Below are 25,960 nucleotides of genomic sequence, written 5' to 3' on the forward strand. Positions count from 1 at the left end.
TGGTGACGGTGCCATCGTGTGGCCGTTTGAACGGTGGGTGCTTTCTCGGAACAGCCTCCGTCTCTCTTCTTTCCTCGGCTCCCTCGCCAATGCTGCCTGGGTCAGATGCTGCTCTCGTGGCCTGGGCAGCGATGAGCGTCCCCTGGCTTTAAGTGGCTGCCAGCGGCCAGGCTCCAGTTCTCAGCGCCCGGTGCCCGGCAGAGGTGGGCTGCGATGTTCAGAAGGGCCGGGCTCCCCTTCAGCTCCGGGGGGCGTTGGGATGGCAAAGCGGGAAGCGCCGTGCCCAGCCCTGGCCGTCAGCGCCGCGCTCCGCCGCCTGCGCGCTCCCAGGGCCCGATTTTCAGAAGCGGGCGCAGGGCGAGGGGCGAGCGCGCCGCGCGGCGGGACAGCGGGCTCTTGGGGGCAGGGGGCCGCTGGCCGGGCTCGGGAACCCGCCCCATGGGCTGGCGGGGTGACCCCCGCCTTCTCCGCGCCTCCCGGTGGGGGACCCGCCGCCAGCGCCATGCGGCCGGAGATGGGGGCCTGGCGAAGCCCCTGCTCCCCGGAGACTTATCTCACGCTGCTGACGGCCGCGGCCGGGACTTATCTCCCGCCACTTCCTCTCCCCGGACGCCTGCGCCGTGGGTCGCGGCGCGATGACGCACGGGGCTGGGGGGCGCGGCCGGAGGCGGAGGGGCTGGCGGGGCCCGAACGTCCGGGCAGCGGAGGGGGGCGGGGCTGGAGATGGCGCTGGCGCTGGCTGAGGCCCGGCCCGGGGCACGATGAATAAGGGCTGGCTGGAGCTGGAGAGCGACCCCGGTGAGGCGCGGGAGGGCAGGACTCCGGGGGGCCGCAGGGATCCGTGGGGCTCGCCGGGGGGCGCTGGCGATGAGGGGCAGGGTGTGGGGGATGAGCCGCTTCCCCCCAGATGGGATCGGAGCCCGTGAGACGGTTAAAGAAAAGGGCTGAGGCCCCGATCGCCTGGGCCCCTCTCCGGGTAGCCCCTCGATACTGGCCTCCCAGCCGCAGGTTCCTGGGCGTCGCTGGTAGACCGCGACGTGCGCACAGTACCGGCTCTCCGGGGTGTCCAGATAATATCTGGCTCCTAGCCGAGGCTGAGAGCTGGGCTCCCGGAAATGGAGGGTCGGCATGGGACCCGCATTCAAAACACCGGGGGTGCCCTGACACAGTCATTTTGACTTGCAGTTGTTGCAGGCATCTGTAGATGGCTCAGGACGGTAGGTGTATGAGTGAGCCATCAGGCTGTGAACACGCAGGGGATTCCCCACTGTTCTGTGTCGTGATAAAATTATACCTGGACAATTCGGTGCGTCCACACCAGCGCTTAGGTCAGTGTAATACATGTCACTTGGGGGGTGGTTTATTCACACCCCCGAGTGACAAAAGTTATGCCAGCATAATTGTCCGTGTAGACATGGTCTAAGTGATGGTATCCTTTCAGTTCATCATCATCACGTATTGCATCAGCTGCATGATTACTTTGCTGTGACTCAACACTATTCTTCCTCCCCACTGTGGATTCTTCGGAAGACGGAGAGGGAACTTGGGGTCTTCAGGCCATTTGCTTTGGGTTAGGTGCCCTGTACTGGTAGCTCCCCTTCAGAACTTCTAATCTAAAACGCTCCTGGCCTTGGATGCTGAAGTAACTGCTGAATGCAGGAAGTGAAATGAAAGTGATTTTAGAGGTTGCAGATAAATCAGAAGCAAAATGTATTAAGTCAAGACTAGCCTCATCTGCCTACACTGAGCCATCGCATTGGACTACATGTTCTTGAAGAACAGCCTGGGAGACTTAACATATCCAGTGTTGTGGCACAAAAGGTGGTCAGACTAGCTGATTTCGTGGTCTGCTATGGCCGTAAATTCTATGCGTACGTCTACACTGCAGCTGGGAGGTGTAATTCGGACTGCTGTATGACTGCGACAGCCCCCGTGGCTCGGGCTAGCTGACTAAATACAATCCCTTCGAGGTTTTAGGTACGTACTCGACTGGCTAGCCCGTGTGGGTATGTCTAGCTGAGCTGGGAATTACCCTACCCAGCTGCAGTGTAGACATACACTTAGGGCTTGTCTACATTGGCAATTACCAGCGCTGCAATTTACTCGTTCAGGGGTGTTAAAAAAACAGCCCTCTGAGCTCAGCAAATTGCAGCACTGTAAAGCACCAGTGTAAACAGTGCCCCAGCGCTGGGAACTACACCCCTCGTGGAGGTGGTTTTTTTAGAGCTCTGGGAGAGCTCTCTCCCAGCACTGCACTGCAATCGCACAAGGCACGTTAAAGCACTGCCAATGTAGACTAGCCCTTAAAGTCTATGAGGAGAAAGACCTCCCCGTGTGCTCCAGGGCTTGCATTCCTCAGGGCTGAGTTACAGAAACTGGGGAATTCTTAGCTCAGTTTTGTTCTTATAGTTCTGTCTTCAGCCCTGAGCGCTGTTTATATATAGACCAAAGTCCTGGTTCCTGTCCTGTCCTGTCCTGTTGTTGGACAGAGACATGCAAATATTGCCCTGCAAAAAACTTGAGGCTGTGGTGTGGAGTGCATCTCTTGTATTGTGTGCTCTGATGAGCTTTGTTGTAATTGATATACCATAACTTTTATCTCTTGTGATTTCAAGGAGAGAATCATTTTATTAGGTTAGGACATCGTATTAATGTATAATAGTACTTCAGTTCTATTACTTTTTGGTCCTTGAATCGTTCTTGTAGTTCTTCTCTGAACTCTTCCCAGTTTTTCAACATCCTTTTATAGTATGGACACCAGAACAGAACATAGTAGTCCATGAATGGTCTCTTTGATGTCATATACAGATACAGTAACACCTCCCTACATCTACTTCATATTCCCCCTGCTTAAACACCTGAGGTTCACGTTAGCCTTCTTAGCTACAGCAAAAAGAAAAGGAGTACTTGTGGCACCTTAGAGACTAACAAATTTATTAGAGCATAAGCTTTCGTGAGCTACAGCTCACTTCATCGGATGCATTTGGTGGAAAAAACAGAGGGGAGATCACACTGGCAACTCATGTTTGATTGGCTGTTTACCATACCCCACAGTCTTGGTGTCATGGCATTCCAGGATATAGTCTCTCATCTTGTACACGTGGGAAACAAGTTTTCTAGCAGCTGGACCTAGCCTATGGTACTCACTCCCATAAGAGATAAGAATGAAGACACGTCTCATAGCTCTCGGATCTAACTGGCAAACTCATTTCTTTGACCTAGCTTTCCCGTAATAAGTTATTTTTCTACTTTTATACAAACGTAAATAAATAAAATATCCTATAAATGAGTTAAGCTCCTCCTCCTAAAGAGAGAGATGATTTCTCTTTTTAAATGCTTGGGAGGCTTCTACTATGATGGAATCATATTACTTCCTAGATAGTTTGGTGGCAGTAGTGGATCAATACCTTGACGTATAGGTGTCCTCTCCACTACCAGGGCTGAGCAGGAAGATCAGGTGGGGAAGAAGGTCTCCTAAAAATGCTAAATCCCAAATATTTTAAAAATCTCTATTCAGTCAGCGTGAGCCAGGAAGCCACTCAGGTAAGAACTAAGGGGCAGTGTCTAGGTCACTGTAATGAAAACAATTAAGGCTTGTTATGGTGCATTTTATCACAGTTCCAAACTTACAGTTTCCTTCAAAATTTGCCATGGGAGCTCTACAGCACTAGTCAGAGGTAAGGGGCAGAAGATTTTCTGTCTGCCTTCCATGTAGCCGCATGAACTTCTCATCCAGAAGTAATCTCTCTGTTTTGTTCCTCTTCAGGTCTCTTCACCCTGTTAGTAGAGGATTTTGGTGAGTACGAGAGCTTTTCTGCAAGATTGGTTTCATCTCTGACATGGGCTCTGGCTCCCTTCTGCTAGTCTCGTCACACTGATTCCTGCTCTCTTTTTTTGTAGGAGTTAAAGGGGTGCAGGTTGAGGAGATCTATGATCTACAAAGCAAATGCCAGGGGTAAGTTACTGACTCAGCAGCACAACTTGTTGAAGTAGATTTAATCAAGCAAAAACTTGGGGTGTGATTTCTAAAGGCACTGATATGTTGGCATTAATTGGTTTTGTAGATCCTACTGCGAACTAAAAGTTCCCTATTTCACATTAATGCAGTGCTGTTTGGTATGAAGTTAACACATACTAGGGAGCTTTTAGTTTGCATCAGATGTTAGTGTGTTTTAGGAATCACATCCCCATAATCCACCTGTAGACATGCCCTCAGAGTCTGGGAGCTCCCCTCGAGCAGTTCTGAAGGGCCTGCTTGTCACTATCAGCTTTCTACAGTGGTTCATGTCATAGACACTTAACAGGGAAGTTCTGAAAAATATTTGGTCAGACTTGGGAAGCAGGATGTGTGATCAGTCTTCCTGCTTGGTTAGGAGGAGGTGGAAGGAGGAGGAGTGGGTTAACCCATGGCAGTGCGGTGGGATGGGGACTCCAGGCTGGTACCGGAATAACAGTATGTGTAGAGAAAGATCCCGCAGGGTCACAGGGGATGGATTTCAGGGCTTTAGTGTTCTTTGTCTTCTCCACTGGCAGAGGCAATTTCAAATCTGCAAACAGTGGCTGATGTGGTTTTTCTTGATGGTTAGAAATAAAGTCACCTAAAGTCAGTAAAGCATGATAAGAGTGAGCCACCAGGGTGCTCCCACAAAGCTAATGCCACACCCTGCACAAAAACATTACACTGCAAACCTAGTGCAGTACAGTATGAAATCTGATGAGGACCCGGCTACACTGTGGGACACTGCGAGGCATCCCTCTCCTGCTTTGAGCAGGGGGTTGGACTAGATGACCTCCTGAGGTCTCTTCCAACTCTAATCTTCTATGATTTTCTGATTCCCCGGAGAGTATGTAACTGCCCCACTCCATAGGGTGCCTTATTACTGTACTGTGGGTTTCCATTAAATCACAAAGATTACAGACTTGGGTGCTCTCTGAGATGCCTGGCTTGAGTATCAGACTAGGATAATCAACTGGAGTGTGGGGAACAAGAACAGCAGTGGCACTTCCCAGTAGGATGGGGGTTGGCTTTAATGCCTCTCCTTCCCCCCCCCCCTCACAAATTGTGGTTTAGCCTGAAAACACCTCTGGTGCTTCACTGACTGGAGCGGCACAGTTCATGTTGATTGAAACCCTTCTAAACTGGCTCAGTTAACTCTACCCCCATTGCATTTTTTTCCCTACCAGCCCAGTGTACGGGTTCATCTTCCTCTTCAAATGGATCGAAGAGCGCCGGTCCCGCCGGAAGGTCTCCACCCTGGTGGATGAGACATCGGTGATTGACGATGACATTGTCAATAATATGTTCTTTGCTCATCAGGTAGGTTGGCTGGGAGTGGAAGGCGAAGTGTCTCTCAGGACGCCGCTGGGGGTGAGTGGGCAGTGAGGACGCTTTCATGCGTTGGTATAATCTGTAGCTACCCAAAATGTGGAAGACTTTGGAAGGAATGGTCAATAGGTATGTAGTAGTTACCCCAATTGGTAGAAAGCATGATTCTGTGGGGACAGTACACTTAGCCTATCGCTGATCACTAGTCCTTGTCCCAACTTGTGTTCGGCTTTTATATTAGTCACCCAGGTGTATTTTGGGACATAATGAAGGCATCAGCTATCTGAGAGGCAGTTGGAAATGGGGACCGAACAACGGAGATTGGGAGATTTGGGAGTCCTGGACAGTGGGGATATGTGAAACTAACACTTTCCCTGGATCACTCCTTAACACGTGGCTGTTAGGAAAGGCTGGAGGACTTACTTGGGCTATAGCATCTCTTCAGAGCCCAGAATGCTGTTGCCAAGGCATGCAGCCTGCCCTGGAGAAAGGGATCAGGAGTTTAGCCAGCACTGTGGTCTTGCAGAGCATTGACGGATGTGTTTGAAGGTGGATCGGGGGGTTGTCACAGCATTTTGGGAGAAGAAAGCTTGAACGAGTGCAACTCCAGCCCCCAAATGTTTTGGAACTGCATTCTCCCATGGTGCCATGTTTTCTGTAGACTTTATTAAATGACTGTATGTCTAGCTTCTTCCCTTGTCCGCTCCAGAACCTTGCAGTAGGCTGGAGGAGTTGAGGGAATCCAAGTCAGCTGTTACAGCAGAGGTCCAGTCAATCTGCACCAGGTCTGGCCTTTGCTGTGAACAGCTGCTCAGAGGGGTATGGTGTGACTGACCTGGAGACACTGACCGGGATAGGGGTTGTGTTGGTCAGTTTAGTGCTCCAGGCAGCTGTTGTGCTATTTTTTAGCACCAGCTACTGCAGGGTGCTGGGTAACTCCCAGGTGGTGATGCTGAAGTATCATCCTGTTTCTGTTGTTTAACTTGGTCTATTTGCCCTGTAGCTGATTCCCAATTCCTGTGCCACCCATGCCCTGTTGAGTGTCCTCCTGAACTGCAGCAATGTAGACCTGGGGCTGACGCTGAGTCGCATGAAGGATTTCACCAAGGGGTTCAGCCCAGAGGTATGGGGTGGCCTGGGGCGGTGGGGCTTTGGGGGAGCATCTGAGGGCTATGTCTTGCTATGGGGATCCTGCTCCTTTCCTGTGAGGTTTTTGTAAAGGGATGGCTCCTTAGGTAGTCGTGCCCTCACCCAAGCTTCTGGTCTCATTCCTCCCCACTTGTTCTTAAGTTCTTCCTAATCCTTTCTCCTTACTTCACCCTTAGTCTATCTCCTTTGCTCTTGCCTAGCTCCATGCTGTCCCCTAGGTCTGCAATATTCTCTATACCCTCTTTAGCCAAGCACCCACCTCTTCAAATACTTCCTCCTTCCTTCCCCACAGTAATGCCCTTGGCCGCCTCCTCTGGAACTGGTACTTTGTCTTTACCTTGGGTTTGTCTCTCCAGGGCATGATCCATTCTTGTAAAGCCCTGTGTAAATCTGTTAATGAGATGCCCAAGGACGAGGGAGGCATTTCCAAAGACATGGACTAGAGGTGCTGAGTTGAGGGATTCCAGCTATCGCATCCCTCCACCTCAGGAATTTTTATATTCTCCCTTTGCTTTTTGCAGAGTAAAGGTTATGCCATTGGGAATGCTCCAGAGCTGGCCAAGGCCCATAACAGCCATGCCAGGTGAGTGTGGATGTCCCCAGCAGTTCTGCTCCCTGGGGGAAGGGTCATTGCTGCTGCACTGACCTCTTGGATGTGTTGCCTTTGCAGGCCAGAGCCTCGGCACCTGCCGGAAAAGCAGAATGGAATCAGCGCTGTGCGGACCATGGAGGCTTTTCACTTCGTCAGTTACGTTCCCATCAAGGGGCGGCTCTTCGAGCTGGATGGGCTGAAGGTCTATCCCATCGACCATGGTAAGAAGCCCCAGCATGCACAGCCAGAGGGATGTCTAGAAAAGACCTTGCCTGTGTGTGACCTTAGGACATGACACTTGCTGTATATGTTTCCTTGGCGTTGCTGGAGCATATGCAGTGACCACTTGCATCACACCTGACATCTCGTTAGGCTCATTGAATTGACCTTCCCGATGGGCATCTCTGTCTGGCCCTGGGACCAGTCCAATTCAACGTATTCCTCAATGATCTGGAAAAAGGGGTAATCAGTGAAATAGCAAAATTTGCAGATGATACAAAACTACTCAAGATGATTAAGTCCAAAGCAGATTGTGAAAAGTTACGAAGGGATCCCCAAAACTGTGTGACTGGGCAACAAAATGGCAGATGAAATTCAATGTTGATAAATGCAAAGTAATGCACATTGAACAACATAATCCCAACTATACATATAAAATGATGGGCTCTAAATTAGCTGTTACCACTCAAGAGAGAGATCTTGGAATCATTGTGGATAGTTCTCAGAAAACATCCACTCAATGTGCCCCAGCAGTCAAAAAAGCTAACAGAATGTTGGGAATCATTAAGAAAGTGTTAGATAATAAGACAGAAAATATCATATTGCCTCTGTATCAATCCCTGGTATGCCCACATCTTGAATACTGCTTGCAGATGTGGTTGCCCCATCTCAAAAAAGAGATGATATTGCAACTGGAAAAAAGTTCAGAGAAGGGCAACAAAAATGATTAGAGGTATGGAACAGCTTCCCTGTGAGCAGAGATTAAAAGACTGAAACTTTTCAGTTTGGAAAAGAGACGACTAAGGGGGGGGATACAATAGAGGTCTATAAAATCATGACTGGTGCGAAGAAAGTAAATAAGAAGTGTTATTACTCCTTCTCATAACACAAGAACTAGGGGTTACCAAATGAAATTAATAGGCAGCAGGTTTAAAACAAACAAAAGGAAGGTATTTCTTCAAACAACATAGAGTTGTGAAGATGATGTTGTGAAGGCCAAGGCTGTAACAGGGTTCAAAAAAGAACTAGATATGTTCATGGAGGATAAGTTCATCAAAGGCTATTAGCCAGGATGGGCAGGAATGGTGTCCCTAGCCTCTGTTTGCCAGAAGCTGGGAATGGGCGACAGGGGATGGATCACATGATGATTACCTGTTCTGTTCATTCCCTCTGGGGCCCCTGGCCACTGTCGGAAGACAGGATACTGGTCTAGATGGATCTTTGGTCTGACTCAGTATGTCTGTTCTTATGTTGTGAGGATCTAAATCTGTTTCCTTTCGATGGGTCAAGCTTTGGGCTTTTTGACTCCAGACTTGTTCCCATTCAGGAAATCATAACTACCTGGGCACGCTTCAGCTAGAGCAAGGTTTCAAGGGAGGGAATCTCCTGGCAGAAGGACGGGTGTGTAATCTATCCTGTGAATGGCAAGCATACTCTGTGTGTCTTGTTTGCGTCTCTGGTTCACCCATACAAATCCCAGACCCAGCTGTTGTGGGAGGACAGAGTAGGAGATGATGCGCTATATATAGCCGTACGCAGCAGAATCGAGCCCTGTTGCATAGACTGGATAAAGTGAGCCCAAGACAGGATTGATATAGTCTTAGAGACGGGAGTGGGTCCCTATTCCTGACATGACTTGCAGATGGAACAGACTATTCAGAAGATGCTACTCAGCTATGTGGATTGCTGGACCCAAGTGGCGTAGTTGCTGTGCTGGCCCAGTCTGAGTTGGGGATCTTGGCCTGCTTTACTAATGTGCTTTCTCTTGTTTTCCTAGGACCTTGGGCTGAGGATGAAGAGTGGACAGACAAAGCCAGGAGAGTGATCATGGAGCGAATTGGCCTGGCCACAGCAGGGTAAATGCCCAGATGAGCTCAGGGGGGTGGGCTTTCCCTCGACACACCTTGGTGTTTGTTTTACAGCGTGATAGCTCAGGGGTGTATTTTAGCAAATAGCAAACTTTTCAGACCTGGATTACTGGGCCCCACGTAGAGGAGAGAGGGTTACTCAGATAGCACCGTAGGAGCATGAGACGCTTCTCACGTGTAATCCGTTTTGTCTCTTCTGCAGTCTGACTAGTTGTCTGGAGAGGCAGGGAAATTGTTCTCTCATTGCAACATCTCATTTCTCCGAATAGCGCTGCAGCCAATCAGAATGCAGGAGAAGGGATGGTAACAGTGGATCTTCACTTGCACAGATCCCTAGTCTTAGCAACAATGGAGACCAGTTAGGTGCCTTTTTGCTTGACCCTGTTGTTATTGAATTGGGCCTCTTAGGAAGCTTGCAGAGGGGCCCAGCTGTGATTGCAGAGTACCCACAAATGCTGCAGCGTGAGGGCCCAGCATGAGGGTCTGTGTAACCTATGCTCTCGATTACTCAGAACGTGGTTTAGCAGCCACTGGGTTTCCACGTGTGGGAATGTCCTGGCGGGCTCATCGTCCCTGACTGCTGTAGGACAGACAATGATTGTCTGTGATGTGATGTCGGAGTGCATCCTTGTGAATGAGGGACGCCTGAAGTGAATGTTCTGATGCCCATTGTGGGAACAAGAAACCACTCTTTTCCCAGAAGTGTCTGTGGCAAAAATGAATGGAGGCTGGCCTTCCCTCCATTACCATCTGCCTTAGGAGAGACCTCTGGGCTAACGAAGGAGTGCCCTGGCTGCTGTGTGGCTCAGGAGGTGGCACCAAGTAACCCAAACCTCACAGATTCTGCAGCAGCCCGTGCGTGCACTGTGCCGCCATGCAGCACAAGTGCTTTACACTCTTCCCAATGTGCTTCTGCTTGGATGAATTGTTATGGCTTTGTAACTACCTACTTGGGCCTTACATGATTCTGCTCAGGGTAGTGTCTGACACCCCCCAGCACCTCGGGGTGGAGGGAAGGGGGTCCCCACTTTCAGGAGGGGAACCGCAGTAGTGCGGAGAGGTGAAGTGACTTGGCTAAAAGTCATATTAGAAATCAGTAGCAGAGGCAGGCAATGAACCTTACTCCCAAGTGTAAGAATGTCCCTTCCTCCTAGTCACAACTTCTGTGACCCAAACTGTGGTGGTCAAAGTTTGGTAAGGTTTTGTCCTCCGTACAAGCTGAGTTTTGATTGCCCCGTAGCTGGCCCTCTGCAAGTAACAGCCCCAGGCTCCCACCCCTGCAGTGCAGTGAGGATGTACCTGCTGGGGCAGGTCAGCAGGGGCCATATTGTGAAGCACAGATGAGGTAACCTGTGACTTACCTGACTTGAAATCATCAATTTGTTCCCAAATACTCACTGACAGCCAATTGGCAGGGCTGTACGTTAAGGAATCTCCTACTTAGCTAGCCACACAGTTGGAGCCGTGCTCGGCCAGTTGGGTTCCTTGTGCCCCATTTACAGGGGAGCACAAATGGAGGAAGGTGTGTAGCATGTGGCGTAAAAGTCACGTAATGTGCATGACCGTGTGTCTTCTCACACTGTGATAAAGTTAACCACACGTTGTTTTTCTGGGTGCTGTGAAGCTGTTCTAGTTGCCTCATTGAATGCTGTGTGGACTAGGAGTATATTGGTTTAACGTGCATTGCTGCCTGGGACCTGCTGTTGCGTGCTGGTGGCATCCAAATGCCCATCAGCGGTTTGTTGGGGCAGTTCCTTCCTCTGGCTGAGCTAAGGCTAACGTGCTGGGTGTGGTTTGCCTCAGGGAGCCGTACCATGACATCCGTTTCAACCTGATGGCGGTGGTGCCCGACCGGAGGATGAAATACGAATCTAAGCTGCACATCCTGAAGATGAACAGGCAGACTGTACTGGAGGCCCTGCAGCAGGTAGGAATGGGTGAGCCAGCTGAACAAATGAGCTGGGTTTGCCATCAGCCTGTAATTTCTGGCTTCTTGAGGCACTGCCCGGCCCTGCTTTCTTTCTCACTCCAGCCTGTGGGCAGCTTGGCTCCTAGGACATGTGGGAGGAGCACCTTCAGTCGCCCTTTGCCCGTGGCAGGTACCATGCTCTATGCCTCCATCCTGTAGCTGAGCTCAGTGTAGTCCCATGTGGCTGTTTTCCCTGCATAGGCTTTCAGTGCCATGCCCTGCATTTCCCAGGGTTTGCTCTATTGACCATTTAGCCCCGTGGTCATCACTTCTAACCTGGTGGTGTTCCAGCAGGGCAAGCGGTCAGCTGATTCTACTTCCGTTCCTGGCTGCACATGAGAGCAGGGAAGTTGGCTCAGCAGTGCGGGTTCATCTGCTTCCCTCCCATAGCCCTGTGACTTGCGTGACTGGTTCTGAGAAGCATCTGGTTAAACAGTCAGGTGCAGATTGTCTTTTGCTTTCAAGCTTATCCGGGTAACTCAGCCGGAGCTGATTCAGACCCAAAAGTCCCAGGAGTCTCAGCCGGCTGAGGACACCAAGCCAGCCAGCAGCAAGGCCTGTCTGGCACTGGAGACGAGCAGAGCACAGCTGGCCCCGGAGAGCTCGCACCCAGGTATGGGACTCGCTCTGTTGGGATGATAGTCCTGGCACAAAGGCACCCAACTGTGGCTTGATAACTTGACTCTGGAGTACTGAGTCCTGCGGTGGAATAGGGTGGAGCAGTGCTGGCTTGGCCTTGATTGTTCTGCTCCCAAATACAGCTGCACATGCTGTCCCAGGGCCTCGGGGCATGGATTTACTCTGGTCTATATCCCCCATGCCTGGATTCAGCATTTGCTGGCCGGTGCCCTGCTGCTGGTAGGGATGCAGCTACAGAATTTGAGAAAGGCAGAACTTACACCATGCTTATTATTGCTTTTGGCAGTGTATTGGGCTGGAGAGGGGCACGAAAGCTCAACTGTTATTGTGGGGCAGAAAAGAGGTTAAGTAGAGCATCTAGAATCAAAGGAGCTCAAGTCCATTAGGAAAAGCTTTTCTTTGATGTAGGGTGTATGTGTTACAGAGAGCACTGAGGACTCTACCAGCCAGGGCCACCCTGCCTCCGCACAGAACCTGCCCAACAAATCCAAACTGGTAGCAAAGCCATCTGGGAGCTGCATCAACGGGGCTCCTGCAAACCCCAGTCCCATTGTGCAGAGACTCCCAGCCTTCTTGGATAATCACAACTATGCCAAGTCGCCCATGCAGGTACGTGAGGCCTGGCCTTTCTTCCAATTGGGGGCTGCAGGCCAGAGAAAGCCAGTGTTCTAGGCTGTGCTTCTTAAGCTTCATGAATAAAGTCTTGGGGAAACTTTCTACCCCTCTGGATCCAGCAACTGACTCCACCAGAGTCCAGGGTGAGGTCCCACAGAGCCCCAGATCTGTCTGGAGGTCTATAGCACTTCCACAGTTCCTTACGAATGAATACAGGCAAAGCAGGTTGTATACACCAGGGAGAACAAGACACAAATGGAGTTGGGCACTCTGTTTCCACTGACCTGTTAAAAGGTATCTCTTATGCCGTCCCCTCTGGGGATGCATTTCTGGGTTTTTAGCCTGTTCTGGATTTACATGACCAGATAAACTATGCTCTAGGCACATTCGTTTCGCCTTGTTTCTGTGGGGAAATGGAGGCCAAAGCACTGAGCCCTGGGATCTTTGGTCCTGAGCTTCGATAGGCTCAGTTCTATGTTGAGATCATGTTTGGCTGGACCTTGAAGAGCCCCAGGGCGATTCTGGTCAGCATGGGGGGGGTGGGGTGAGAGCCCAGGAGCAAATCTCTGAATTCCTTCCCTGAGAAAGGGGCTACCCCTGGGCTGTGGTTAGGGAGGTGGTGCAGCCAGCCTCAGGCCTGCGTTGAAATGTCTTTGCCCTATTTCCAAGGAGGGCTGGCTGCATGTGATCCCCTGCCCAGGATGGGCCCTTCAGGCAGTGAATGGGTGTGTTTTGCAGGAAGAGGAGGACCTTGCAGCGGGAGTGGGCCGTAGCCGGGTTCCGGTCCGCCAGCACCAGCACTACTCCGATGATGAGGATGACTATGATGAGGAGGAGGAGGAGGAAGTTTGTAACACTGCCCCTGCCATCAGGTAATGGATTGAGCTGAGATCTCAGGCTTCTGGGAGCGCAAGACCTTGCTTTTGCTTAAGCAGAGCGTGCCACTAGCAGGGGGCGAACTCCCCCCCCCTCCGACCCTTGAGTTTCCTAGTGCAGACGAGTGAGGCGGAGGATGCCCTAGGGAAGTGTTTCACCAGGTACATGACCAGTCGCTCCAGCCAACCAAGAACTCCTGTGTCGGCTGGGTGCGAAGGCAGCCCTAGCAGGTGGAGTGCTTGCAGCGGGGATGTCCTGAGCACAGACTGGCTTGCGAAAGAGGCCCTGTGGGATATTCATCCAGACCCGGTCAGTTGATCTCTTCATCTAGTCTGTGCTTAAACCACACCTTGCTGGGGGTTATCTCCAAGTGTGCCTCACTGAGTCAGCTCATTCCAGCCTCCTGCAGCGTGCTGCGCTCCTGGGGGACTGTGGCGGGGGAGGGAAAGTGAAAGAGGACCAGGGGAGCATGGCAGGGTGGGGACTAGCGTTCTTACTTGGATCTTGTTTGCCCTAAAGGAGGCTATTGCTGTGCTTGAATGATGATCTGTTTTAGGAATGTATAGGGGAAGGATGATCTTGCCTGGGGCAAATGGCTTATATACAAATTTTCAAGGCTCAACTAATTTTGGGTCCACAACTGGAGGCATATGAGCCCTGGTTCCCCATTGCCCTTCATCTTGTACAGTCACTTACCCCAATGCCCAGTGGGTGTGAAACGCTCCAATTCTGAATCAGGATCCTAGAGCCTGTCTGTCAGGGCTGGGAGCCCCCAGAGCTCTCATTGATGTCAGTGACAAGTGCAGGTGTCCAGCCACTCTGAGAATTGGGCCCTTTGGGGTGACAAGGTGAGCACTCAGAATTCGTTGTTGGCTTTGAAAGCTTTGCATTGGGCCCCGTCCATGAAATCCGGATGATGGCTTTCAAAGGTGTCGGGAGGCTAAATCCATGATTTGTGGAGGGCTTTGAGATCCTCAGAGGGAAAGGAGCAGAGAAGTGCGAAGTGTTATTTGCATGGTGGAAATGGCTTATGGTGAGTTCCAAACCGGTGACGCTGTAAATGAGATGGAATGACATTGTGACCGGCCCATTGCATTGCGAATCAGTGATGCCTCCCTGGAGAGGAGAAGTGAAAAAACAGATTCTGGCCTTGTCTATGCTTAAAATAGAGCTTCATTGTAGACACTACCTACATTGATGGGAGGGGTTCTCCCGTCAACCTAACTCTGGCTATGCTGGGGGTTAGTTGGTTTAACTGCGTAGCCCAGGGTGTGGATTTTCACATAGACCAACCTACTTTCCTAGTGTAGACCAGTCTTTCTTGGTGTGAGTCCACACTGCCATTGTCGTTGTTTGTAGAGTGCTGGGTGCTGAGTAGGTCCCTACCTTGAGCTGCTAACACTCCTGTTCCCACGTCGGATGCGCTAGAGCCTGAAGGCTGAGCTGATCAGTCTGTGCCTTTAGGAAACCCTCGGCTGTGCGGGGCAAAGCACTTACTGACCTTTCAGTCATGTGAGCTGTGATGTTTCCTCCATTTCCCCAGCTTGCCGTGTTCCACTGGGCCAGGCTTGGAGTCATCTGAACGCCTGGAGGTGCTTCAGGCGTTACTTCTGTATTCTGTGTCCTAGCTAATTGCCTGTGAGTGCTGGGGGCTGTAACATGTGGGCCATCCCCAGCTGTTGGGATGCTGGACCTGATGCCGCCTGTCACTTCTCCTTGCTATCTGTGCTTGATCTCCTATTCTGTGTCCTTGGGCAGGTATAAGAGGAAGGGGCAGGGGAAGCAGGAGCTTGTGGCCGGGGCAGCAGACAGCCAGCTCTCAGTCCTCCAGCCTAATACCATTAACGTTCTGGCGGAGAAGCTCAAGGAGTCCCAGAAGGACCTTTCCATCCCCCTCTCCATCAAGACCGGGAGTGGGGGTGCCACCATAGCCGTGGTTGCCCATTCACAGCCCTCCCCAACACCCAGCAACGAGAGCACGGACACTGCCTCGGAGATCGGCAGCGCCTTCAACTCCCCGCTGCGCTCCCCCATCCGTTCGGCTAACCCTACCCGGCCCTCCAGCCCCGTCACCTCCCACATCTCCAAGGTACTCTTTGGGGAGGAGGATAGCCTGCTGCGTGTGGACTGCATGCGGTACAACCGGGCTGTGAGGGACCTGGGGCCCATCATCAGCACCGGCTTGCTGTGCCTCACCGAGGAAGGGGTGTTCTGCCCTCTTGCCATCACAGGTAGGTGGTGGGGAGGACCGCAGTCATTCTGAGTGGGATATGGGGGACCCAGGGCTCTCCCATGGCTGTAGGCTGAAGTGAAAGACCTCGGTTCTGCTGTGGGAGAGAGGGCAGGATGCTGGGCCCTGAGACGACCAGGAAGGGATGGAATGTTGCTTCTATCTGGATTCCGAGGTGGGGGGCAGCATGTCCCTTGGCGCAGGGAGCAGGTGTTAGCACATGACCACGGTACCTAACTCTTTCTTTCCTGGTGTGCCCAGATGATGGGAAAAGCTCCCCTCTCTCCAGCAAGCAAAGAGAAGAGGCCCAATCTGCTGTCAGAGTGGACGAGAAGGAGGCAAGCGAGCCAAGTGACAACAAAGAGAAGATTGCTCTCTGCAGGCCCAGCGATCACCCTTGCGGGGAGAAGTATTCTCCCAAAGTGAGTGTCCTGCCAGTTCTGCTCTGAGCGAGGCAGCAGATCCACGGAGCCAGGGTCCTGCTTTAGCGGCTGGGGGCACAGCCTCTCTGCCAGAGGCCTCAGGGGCTGGTTTCTGCGGGCAGGTAGCAAGTGCAGTCATTGGATTAACCATTGTGTGCCAGGACTCAGGTTTCTTTGCAGCCTGCTCCTTGCAGTTTGGTCTCTGTGGAAGCTCCTGCCTGTAGCCTGCCTGTGCTTTAACCCCAATCTTTCAGTCCACCAGCCTTGCCACCTTTATTCCCTTAAATTGTAGGGAATTTGGTACTGGTGAAAGGTGCTGGCCTGTGAGCTGTGGACACTGAGCCTGTTTATCTCCCAAGCTAGCAGGACCAGTGCAGCTACCCCACCCTGCCCTCCTGAGGTGTCGTTGTCCATCTCTGGGAATGGGAGGGCAGGCCAGGCTTTGCCACTCGCTTCATCACAGGGACACGTGTCCGCTAGGAACTGGGCCAAGTCCACCGGCTGATTTCATATAGTGCCCCAAGTGGCTGTTGGCTGCTTACTGCCCCTCCTAGAGGTGAAGAGCTGTGTGTGCTGGTGCCAGTGCCTTGAGCCATCCTGGCATCTGTGCTGTGGTCTTGCTCATCAGACCCTGACGTGCTGGGACTTTCCACGCGAGATCCGCCATGCTGACTGCCTGGGCTCATGGCAGTCCCAAACTCTATTGCAGTTAAATACAACGGCATCGATCCCTTAGAACTGCTTCTAAGGCTGCTGTCCAGCAAAGCCCTGTGGCTTGTGAGAGGAGCCCTTTCCCTCTGTTAGCTGAAGACAGGGTTTGGTATTGGCACGCCTTGCTGTGCCAACAGCCCTCAAGCCTGCACTTCCTCCTGCTTGGGGCAACATGGCTTGGAGCTGCGTGGCTGGTTCACCGGTTGTACTGATCTAGGGAGGCTGCTTGGCTGTGGTGGGAGCAGGCGTTACGGGAGGTCTTCCCTGCATGTTCTCCCTGGCACTGAGCCGCAGCAGGGACAGGGTGGGTCATGTTCTCTCTGCTTGGCTCTGCCAGGAGCTGCTGGCACTGCTGAAGTGCGTGGAAGCCGAGATTGTGAACTATGAGGCCTGCCTGAAGGAGGAGGTGGAGAAGAGGAAAAAATTCAAGGTGCGCTGGCTGATAGCTTATTTGGGTCCCTTAGGAGGCTAAACCAAGCTCCAGCTCCAGGTGACATGCCCTTTGCACTGGCATATAGAGAGAGGACTTCTTTACATAAGGCCTGGGGAGAGGAAGGAATGGTGTCTGCCAGCCCTCTCCTTCCAGCGAGGAAGGCTTCCTGACCGAGATGACAAAGTCTGGTCAGTACAAACAAACTGCCTGAGCAGCATTAAAAATTTTGGGGATGCTGAGTGAGCAGCGCAATTGAACTGAGGCTGAAACCTGCCTAGCTGCATAGTAGAATTCCTCCACTCTCCCCGCTCAGTTAGTTTTGATCTCTGCTGCACTTCCCTGAGGGCACATGGCTTACCATGTAGGTCTGCAAAATAGAACTGGGGCAAATCTCTCCTTGCCTGACAATCCCCTTTAGATACTCCTTGGATACGGCCACCTTGACCATGTTTTTCCCTGATCCCTCCTGTCTGAGCGCATCAATACAGGCAGGAGCCACGAGCTGGGTTTGGGGTGTTAGCTTAGAACCCAAACCAGCCAAGAGCTGATCCCAGGCTCCTGTCTCTAGGGATGGGTTCAGTCTGGGCTCTGTTGGCTGACTGCTCTGGGAAAGTAGCTGTTCACCTTGAGTTTTCTCTTCCTCCATCTCTTTGCAGATAGATGACCAGAGAAGAACCCACAACTATGATGAGTTCATCTGCACCTTTATCTCCATGCTGGCTCAGGAAGGTGAGGCTGGCTGCTTCCTTGCAATGCGGGTATGGGGAGGCTTGGAACTGCTTGGTTTCATAACCCCTTGGAAGCAGCATGCCCGCTTGCCTGTCTGAAGATGGGGAGTTGTTGAGGGGTTGCCCTGTTGTTGCACTTCACTGGAGCACATCAGCTGCTTCTGCTGGGGATCCTATCACTCTGCTGCCACGTTGAAAGGTCCACTCGAGACACACCCCTCAAGACTAACTCATGGTCTCTTGCCGGTAGAAAGGCCCTGAGCAAGGGAGCAAGCATGGGGGCTGACATTCCTACACCTCCCTGGAAAGCATGGGCCTTTTGCTCTGGTACCTGAGGACTTTCTGTCCTAGAATGAACTGGGAAGCCAGTGTCCAGACTCCAGTTTAGAAAGGGTCAGGATTAAGCTGCTGGTATGGGAATCCTAAAACTGGACTGGGGCTGTTATGTAGGGGGTTAGATGAACTCATTAAGGACAATGTGGTGTCAGGTGTCTACGTTCCACCCTGGAAGGTGGCTGAGAGACTTGTTCTTCTGAGCCAGTTCTCCAGTGTCTCTGCTCTCCCTTGCAGGAATGCTGGCCAGCCTCGTGGAGCAGAACATCTCTGTCCGCAGACGCCAAGGAGTCAGCATTGGGCGTCTCCACAAGCAGAGGAAGCCGGATCGCCGGAAACGCTCCCGTCCGTATAAAGCCAAGCGCCAGTAGTGGCATCCTTGTGGTCAAGAGGGGGAGTGGAACTCTGCGCCCACATTGCTCGTGCTAGCATCTACAAGCACTCGGCTGGACCAGTCGCCCTGTGCCCAGGGGAGATGGACCCAACAAGAACCTTGGGACTGGGTTCTTTCTGCTCATGTCCTCAGTGGTGTTGGGAATAGACGTGGAGGTTTCACACGGAATTTGGATTTTATCAGCCCCAGCCTGGGCACCCTGGGAATGGGCACTCCGTGTAGCAGTGAAGGGCAGGTTCTAGTGTCAGTGCTACAGAGGCACTTGGATCTACTAGGCAAGTGTTCCAGGCTGCTCTGCATACTCCATGGCATTCTAGCCCAGGACTGATGGAAAGGCAGCTGCAGTTGGTATGGATGCTGATGGGCGTCTGTGCTGGCCACCTCGCATTATCCAGCATCCAGGCCTTCAGCTCTACGCTGCTCTAAAACATTGATACCAATTTTCTATTTCACACGTTTATTTTGTGGTTCTGACCAGTGTTGCCAGCATCATCCCTGAGTATAGCTGGCTCCCTGATGGCCTGTTCTGGGCCATCTCTGGTCTGCAGTGACATGCCTGAGCTGCTGCTGTCCTTGTGTTAGTCATGCTGGGCTGCTCACCTCTGAGCGTGCCTTCGGGGGCTTAGCGCTATGTGTCACTCTGTCTGTAGCCCATCACCTGCTGTGTGGTAGGATTTCCCCTGAAGCTGTCCCATGCTTACCCACTGTCCCTTCTCTTGCTGGGTTGGCTTGGCCCAGCCACACTCCTTTGGTCATGGGTTCCAGATGTGATGGAGATCACTGCTGGTGCTAGTCAGTCGGTGCAGCACTCAGACTTAAGTGACTTGACAGCAAGGCAGCCACTGATGTCATTCCATGTTGAGATTAGGCCCTCACTGCACCATGCTTCAGCCCCAGGGGGAAGGGCTGCAGGGGCAGCCTTTGCTTAATGGCCTTCCACTAACTTCAGTGCCTAACTCAAAACAAACCATGAAGCAGCTGGGCAGGAACCCTTAGTGAAACACACCAAACCCTTCCACGGCATTTCTTCTCAGGCAAGGATGTCTGGCCTTTGAAGGGCTTATCCCTGGAAACAGTTTTAAAAAGAGGGCTGCGGTGGAGAGCTAGGTCTGCCCCAGGCACCAGCATGAAGAATTGCTGCTATGCCTATTTAAACAGAAGCCAGTGTGCTGCAGCTGAGATGAGGTGGAAGCACCAGAAAGAGCTAGTGCCCACAGCTGCTCTCCCCTCTTCCCAAGGCTGGACTCTGGCTCATGCCTACCTGAGTGAGAATTTTCCCACATGGGGGCTAGGTTACCTTTTTATACTGTCACAGACTGATAGGCAGGCACTCCTCTCCCACAGTGAGCACTGCTGAAAGAGGGTTTCTCCTCTCCAGCCCCAGCAGCGGCGTTCAGGCTTGTCTCTTGAGGGGAACACAGGCGCTTGAGTGCCTCCCCTTGAATGGCTGGCCTGGCAGCTAGCCACTGCCTCCTGCAAGGGAAGGGCAGAGGAGGGTGGTGATGCAGGTGAAAGCAGACCTCCCTCAGGGAAGAATTGGATTGACCAAGTATCCTGGTTTGTACAGAGCTTGACTGTCGAATGAAACCATTGCTGGTCCTTGTTGAGGGTAAGATCCCTCGGTCTCTGGCTGCGTCTAATATCATATGTTGTAAATAGAAGCCCTGTTGGAAAAAATAAAGCTGTCCTATAGCACATGGCTGTTTTGGGAAGGGATGGTTAACAGAGGCTGTGGGGTGCAGGCTGGGTACGAAGAACATGGTGAAGGGGAGAGCATTTGGATAAAAATATAAAGCAGTCAGTGCAGCAGGTAGAATATCAGCAGACACAACACTTGCACCTGGCCTAATCTGCTCTAGTCAGTTATCAGCCCCTGCTATAGGAACCATGCTGGTCTCTGCATTTCCTGATCCCTTGACTTGGGCTGCTGCCTAGTCTAAAGACTAGTGGGAGGAGAAGGGGGTACCTGATTCGAAGAAACAAGCACAATATTGGTAAAACAGAACTGCTGTTTATTTAGGATGACTAAACAAGAGCTCCAAGAGGCAGGGGCAGCCAGAGCAGGGTTTAATTACAAGCCTGTTCTAGCCCTGGTTGACTGCAGCAGTGCATACAAATACACAATACAACTGTACCTTCGTGCGCAGACCCCTTGCTGCTGTGGCTTCCTAGAAGTCTAGCGCACAGATCAGGGCTACGCCCCGTTTGATCCAGTGCCTCTGGGGCTTACTGCTGGGGATCTCCACTGCAATCACATAATTGGTAGAATGACCTGTTGTTGACAATGTCCCTGTAATGGAAACAGGTAAAGCTGAACCCAGGACTGGTACGTTTCTTTACATGAAAAAAAGTCTCATCCCTCTCACAGCACCCCCTCCTGTGACTCATGGACAAGTGGTGGCTGCTCTAGCATCACAGTTACTGCAGAAGCATCCTGTCCTTGTAATACTCTGCCCACAGTGTGGCTCGAGCCAGTCATTTAGTAACATTTCTGCAGCTGAGATGGGAACGTGCTGTCCTGTATTGGTTTTTATACAGCACTCATCATGGTGCTAGTTAAGCATCCTCTAAGAGTGCATCTAGCATATACTGGTTCTCTTATCCTGTCCTGAGGGCTGAGCGGGAGAAGTGTGGGCAGTGGCGTGTCTTGCCTTTGAAGGCTTTTTAAAATGTATTAAATATAAACTCCAGAGCACCAGGTGTATTTATTAGAGAAGACATGGGCAAAGAAATCATCTGGAGGGCTGGGATGGTCCATGATTACTGGTGAAGTTAATGGATAAGGCTCTGCTTGATATGAAAATACTCCTGCTTGTTCTGTTAGCATCACGCTAATAGGTTCTGCCTGCATATTCTTGAACATGGATAATAAAGCCACCCAAGCAGGGCTGTTATTACACATCTAAGAAACCTGGTCGCTCTGTCATCCTGCCATTCATGTCAATGGGGCCAGTAGGAACCAGGCCTCTTGTTCCCATGAGAGTTGTAATGTAGTGTCATCTTGCAAGGGTCTTTGAGCATGAGCACTAGCCCTGCAGTGAAGGAGAAAGAGCCCAGCTGCTACTTTATCTCACTAGGTACTAGTGCTGTTCCCTTACAGCTTATGCTTTGGGAGCCCTCCCTGGTTTCCTTACCTGCTCGAGCGAGCGTCTTGTAGATGGGGCACAGGTAGAAGCCTGTGGTTGGAGGTTTGCGGTTGGGAACAGGGACGAGCCAGATCACTGCCATCTCTGTGTAAAGCTCCTTGGGGCGTGACTCTGCTACCTGAAAGGAGAGGGGATCCCAGCGAGCACCTTCCAGAAACAGGCCTTGAATATAACAGCCCTCGGTGGGACGCTGGGTCAGCTCGCTCACCGACTCTCTCATCACCTAACGGCCCGAGGAAGAGCAGAATGTCACAAGACGCTCACCACTAAACATCAGGACAGCGATCAACTCCTAACTGAGCATACCTCCCCTCCACTCTGCCCTGCTGCCAGCTAGCACCAGGAACTAGTGTAAACCTCCTGCTCCTAACAGCTGTGCTGCTTCCCAGGAGGGGCTGTGTTCCAGCCAGTCAGTCCCATTCATAAAAGGCTCGGAAAATGGTGGCCAGAAACAACGCCAGGGGGACTCCCCTGCTTGAGATTTTCAGGAATACGGAGCATGTGCAACTCTCACTGCAGTCAGTGGAAGCTGTGAGAAGTTGGCAGCTCTGAAACCAGGCCCTGCGATGGAGGGATGTGACCATCTGGGTGCACATATATATAACTGCCATGTGGAGGCACTCCTTGCTCGCAGCAGGTGATGGCTAAAACGCCTAAGTCAGGCTTTTGGGCCCGCGTGCTGTGAGGCTTTTTGGAGGCGTATGTTTGGGATTTGTCCCTGGGCTCTTCCAACAAGGTTAGTTGGGATGGACGAGTGTTCTTTCCCCCACGCTGGAGCCCTACCTTCCAAAAGTCAGTTAAATGTAGTGTAGCGTAGCCTGAGTGGTATGCCAAGGCCCGTCTACAGCCAGCGCTCCAGGCTATGTGATGTGCACAGCTGTAGTGCGCCGTGGCTGACCTGTTAGGCAGTGGCGTCAAAGGGGTGTGAGTCTCTACTCTCCCTGAGTTTGGTTTCTACTGCTGGAGAGCCAGCTAGTACCAATTCAACGTAATGGCCCTTGGGTCACTGACCTGAAAGTCAAATGCAATGGTGTCGATGGAGATGACTGATTTCCTGGCAAAATTCTGCAGCGTCCCTGTGAGAAAGGCTTGGGGGAAGAAGAAGCCACTGATCCAGAACACAGGTGGGATCCCCTTAGTGATCCATCGCTGCAGAAAGTCAATCCGCAGCAGCAGGTCATTAACCCAGGAGGCCAAGGGCTTCAGGGATGGGTATGCCTGCAGGAGGAGACCAACAAGGGAGTGCTTTGTGCGGTCCTGAATCTTCATGCTAGTTTAGGCACCCGTCCATCAGTAACAGGCTGCACCTGCTGCTTGTATTCTGCAGCCAACCAACCCACAAGAGGCTAGTGAGGAAAGGGTGTCTTACAATGACTGAAAAAGGCCCCGTTTCCCATCCAGACCAGCTGCTGTAGGGGTAGGTGCTGTAGGGATAGAGAAGGGATTGCTTCAGAAAAGCTAGGAGGTGGGACGTTTGTGCCAGGGTCTAGGCTATGCACACCACTAACCCCCCCCACAACAATTTGGACGCTTTCTGTGTCTCGTGGGGTGCAGTGTTTCGGTTTCCATTTAGAGTATAGTTCTTAGGAAACAACTACACAGTGATTATGCAAATCCCTGCCCTCCAGCTAGTGCCAGTCAATCAGAGTGCAGGGACTCACATAGTGTTGGGCTGAGAAATAACTGCACAGTGATTTTATGCAAATAAGACTCCCACAACCTGTCCTAGCAGGGAATTGCATATCTGAGTAACAATGCCATTGTGCACAGATATTTAGGGAGCATCCCTGCCCTCTGATGGACTGATACAATTCCAGGCAAGTATAATAAGTAATGCCAAGGTGCTGAAGGATGGGCTGAAGGTTCTAGGCGGTTTGGGTTCTTTCCATAGGGAACCACATGATAAAAGAGTCCTGCTGCTTTTCAAAACATGGCAGAAAATTTACCTTTGACAAGGTCCCTCAGCAAAGGCTCTTAAGCAAAGTAAGCAGTAATGGTATAAGAGGAAAGGTCCTCTCATGGATCAGTAACTGGTTAAGCGATAGGAAACAAAGGGTAGGAATAAATGGTAAATTTTCAGAATGGAGAGAGGTAAATAGTGGTGTCCCCAGGGGTCTGCACTGGGCCCAGTCCTATTCAACATATTCATAAATGATCTGTAAAAAGGGGTAAACAGTGAGGTGGCAAAATTTGCAGCTGATACAAAACTCAAGATAGTTAAGTCCCAAGCAGATTGTGAAGAGCTACAAAGGGATCCCACAAAACTGTGTGACTGGGCAACAAAATGGCAGATGAAATTCAATGTTGATAAATGCAAAGTAATGCACATTGAACAACATAATCCCAACTATACATATAAAATGATGGGGTCTAAATGAGCTGTTGCCACTCAAGAAAGAATCTCGGAGTCATTGCAGATAGTTCTCCAAAAACATCCACCGAGTGTGCAGCAGCAGCCAAAAAAGTGAACCAAATGTTGGGAATCATTAATAAAGGGATAGATAATAAGACAGAAAATATCATGTTGTCTCTATATAAATCCATGGTATGTCCACATCTTGAATACTGCTGTAGATGTGGTTGCCCCATCTCAAAAACATATATCGGAATTGGAAAAGGTTCAGAAAAGGGCAACAAAAATGATTAGGGGTATGGAACAGCTTCTGTGAGGAGAGATAAGATTGGAACTTTTCAGCTTGGAAAAGGGACAACTAAGGGCGGATATGATTGAGGTCTATAAAATCATGACTGGTGTGGAGAAAGTAAATAAGGAAGTGTATTTACTCCTCCTCATAACACAAGAACTAGGGGTCACTAAATGAAATTAATAGGCAGCAGGTTTAAAACAAACAAAAGGAAGTATTTCTTCACACAATGCACAGTCAACCTGTGGAACTCTTTGCCAGAGGATGTTGTGAAGGCCAAGACTATAACAGGGTTCAAAAGAGAACTAGTTAAATTAACGGCGCATAGGTCCATCAATGGCTATTAGCCAGGATAGGCAGGGATGGTGTCCCTAACCTCTGTTAGCCAGAAGCTGGAAATGGGCAACAGGGGATGGATCACTTGTTCTGTTCTGTTCATTCCCTCTGGGGCACCTGGCCTTGGCCACTGTCGGAAGACAGGATACTGGGCTAGATGGACCTTTGGTCTGACCCAGTAGGGCTGTTCTTATGCTCTTAAGAGGTAAATGTTGGACTTAGTAGAGAAATAGCTGCAATTGCCTAAGATGGACTAAGAGGGCAGTCAGACTTGCAAACCTATTTGTAAAGCTCTGCTCGTGCACCTCAATCTTGACCTGCAACATGCCAGCATTTTCAGCCCAAGGTATGCATGTCATACTGAGGGGTGGTTTTTGGGGGTGGTTCAGAGCCCACTGGGGACTAGCATAAGACCCACTAATTCATTTCAATATGTGTCTGAATCAGAATCAGAATCCTTCTAATGGGGAAGTTCTAGTTTCATTGACCCCTGTGCCAGCTCTTAAGTCTCTTTTGTTCAAATCCTGAGCTGCTTCACCATGAAGGAAGGACCATGCATGCGATGTTCAAAAGCTGATGAGCCAATGCTCCTGAACAGACAGGTGGATGCATACCTTGGCATTCCAGAGCTCTGGAACAATATTGTTGAACAAGCTGTTGACCATGAGCTCCAACTGGGAGGACATCACCACTAGGCCCTTGAGAGCTTTCAGCAAATCCTGCAGTGTCAGTGCAATTACTTCCAGCAGTCGATTGTACCTGAGCAACAAAGAGTAAGATAGAAGTAAGGGGAAGGAGCAGAGCAATCCAAGAGCGTGATTTATGAACACTAGCTGAGATCTTCCAATTCTGAGGAATGAGGCCATCAATGCATAAAAACCAATGCCCTTCTGATGTGTTGCATGACTTTAGTCCTACTGGAGTGTGGCCTTCTGGCCTGCAGCCCCAACCCAGAGAGACTTTTGAAGAGCATGGAAAATGTTTCTAAACTCTGACCCTACTAGAATGCTTAGCTAACAATGGGAACTTTAGTAAGTTCTTTCCGATAAATGACACCTCTTGTCTATGGGATTCTTTTATGTCTTGGAATCTTCAAACTTCAACTGCAGGATCAATTCCACTGAATAACCTGGAGTTGCTGTGTTAAAAAGATGCTCAATCTCTGCAGTACAGGTGGGATTTTAAGGCTGTAGGCCCTGTCTGTTGTTACTAAGGCAACATTTGAACCTAATCAAAGCCGGAACTCCAGTCCCACCACATGTAGTGCAAGAGGCACTTGGTACCTTCCACAAGGACCAGCTGAAAAGCGGCTAAGTTGCTGCTTTTCCC

General features: G+C 51.0%; 2 protein-coding genes across 4 annotated transcripts in view; one reads left to right on the forward strand and one right to left on the reverse strand.

Moving 5' to 3' along the window:
- The first annotated feature begins 642 nt into the window (after nucleotides 1–642).
- BAP1 (BRCA1 associated protein 1) lies at nucleotides 643–20,199 on the forward strand. Of its 3 annotated transcripts, none has more exons than XM_038408547.2 (17): nucleotides 643–798; nucleotides 3,767–3,796; nucleotides 3,901–3,955; nucleotides 5,185–5,317; nucleotides 6,330–6,449; nucleotides 6,997–7,058; nucleotides 7,146–7,288; nucleotides 9,064–9,142; nucleotides 10,958–11,081; nucleotides 11,589–11,736; nucleotides 12,187–12,371; nucleotides 13,116–13,249; nucleotides 15,012–15,484; nucleotides 15,745–15,905; nucleotides 16,954–17,046; nucleotides 17,706–17,778; nucleotides 18,348–20,199. In XM_038408547.2, exons 1-17 carry the CDS (start codon nucleotides 762–764, stop codon nucleotides 18,479–18,481), a joined length of 2,184 nt encoding a protein of 727 aa, XP_038264475.1. In that variant the 5' UTR covers nucleotides 643–761; the 3' UTR covers nucleotides 18,482–20,199. The 3 variants fall into 3 exon arrangements, 2 of the variants coding, with proteins under 2 accessions (XP_038264475.1, XP_043374923.1); XM_043518988.1 differs by lacking the exon at nucleotides 643–798 and adding an exon at nucleotides 911–1,217; XR_006282772.1 differs by lacking the exons at nucleotides 17,706–17,778; nucleotides 18,348–20,199 and having other exon boundaries at nucleotides 668–798; nucleotides 15,745–16,027.
- A 300-nt stretch (nucleotides 20,200–20,499) lies between these two features.
- Nucleotides 20,500–25,960, reverse strand: part of DNAH1 (dynein axonemal heavy chain 1) — a 132,761-nt gene continuing 127,300 nt past the window's right edge. The window contains exons 76-79 of the mRNA XM_038408554.2: nucleotides 25,246–25,390; nucleotides 22,662–22,868; nucleotides 21,639–21,873; nucleotides 20,500–20,794 (exon numbers count right to left, since the gene is read on the reverse strand). Coding sequence (XP_038264482.1) covers nucleotides 20,673–20,794; nucleotides 21,639–21,873; nucleotides 22,662–22,868; nucleotides 25,246–25,390 — 709 coding nt within the window. The 3' untranslated portion in view covers nucleotides 20,500–20,672. The remainder of the gene's footprint in view (nucleotides 20,795–21,638; nucleotides 21,874–22,661; nucleotides 22,869–25,245; nucleotides 25,391–25,960) is intronic.

This window comes from Dermochelys coriacea, chromosome 7 (genome assembly GCF_009764565.3).
Source record: "Dermochelys coriacea isolate rDerCor1 chromosome 7, rDerCor1.pri.v4, whole genome shotgun sequence".
Classification (NCBI taxonomy): domain Eukaryota; kingdom Metazoa; phylum Chordata; order Testudines; family Dermochelyidae; genus Dermochelys; species Dermochelys coriacea.

Bases quoted from the DNA above. Each gene is read 5' to 3' on its own strand.
- BAP1 (XM_038408547.2), top strand. From the start codon at position 762: ATGAATAAGGGCTGGCTGGAGCTGGAGAGCGACCCCG. The intron at 799-3,766 runs GTGAGGCGCGGG...GTTCCTCTTCAG, and splicing joins GGAGCTGGAGAGCGACCCCG to GTCTCTTCACCCTGTTAGTA. The intron at 12,372-13,115 runs GTACGTGAGGCC...TGTGTTTTGCAG, and splicing joins ATGCCAAGTCGCCCATGCAG to GAAGAGGAGGACCTTGCAGC.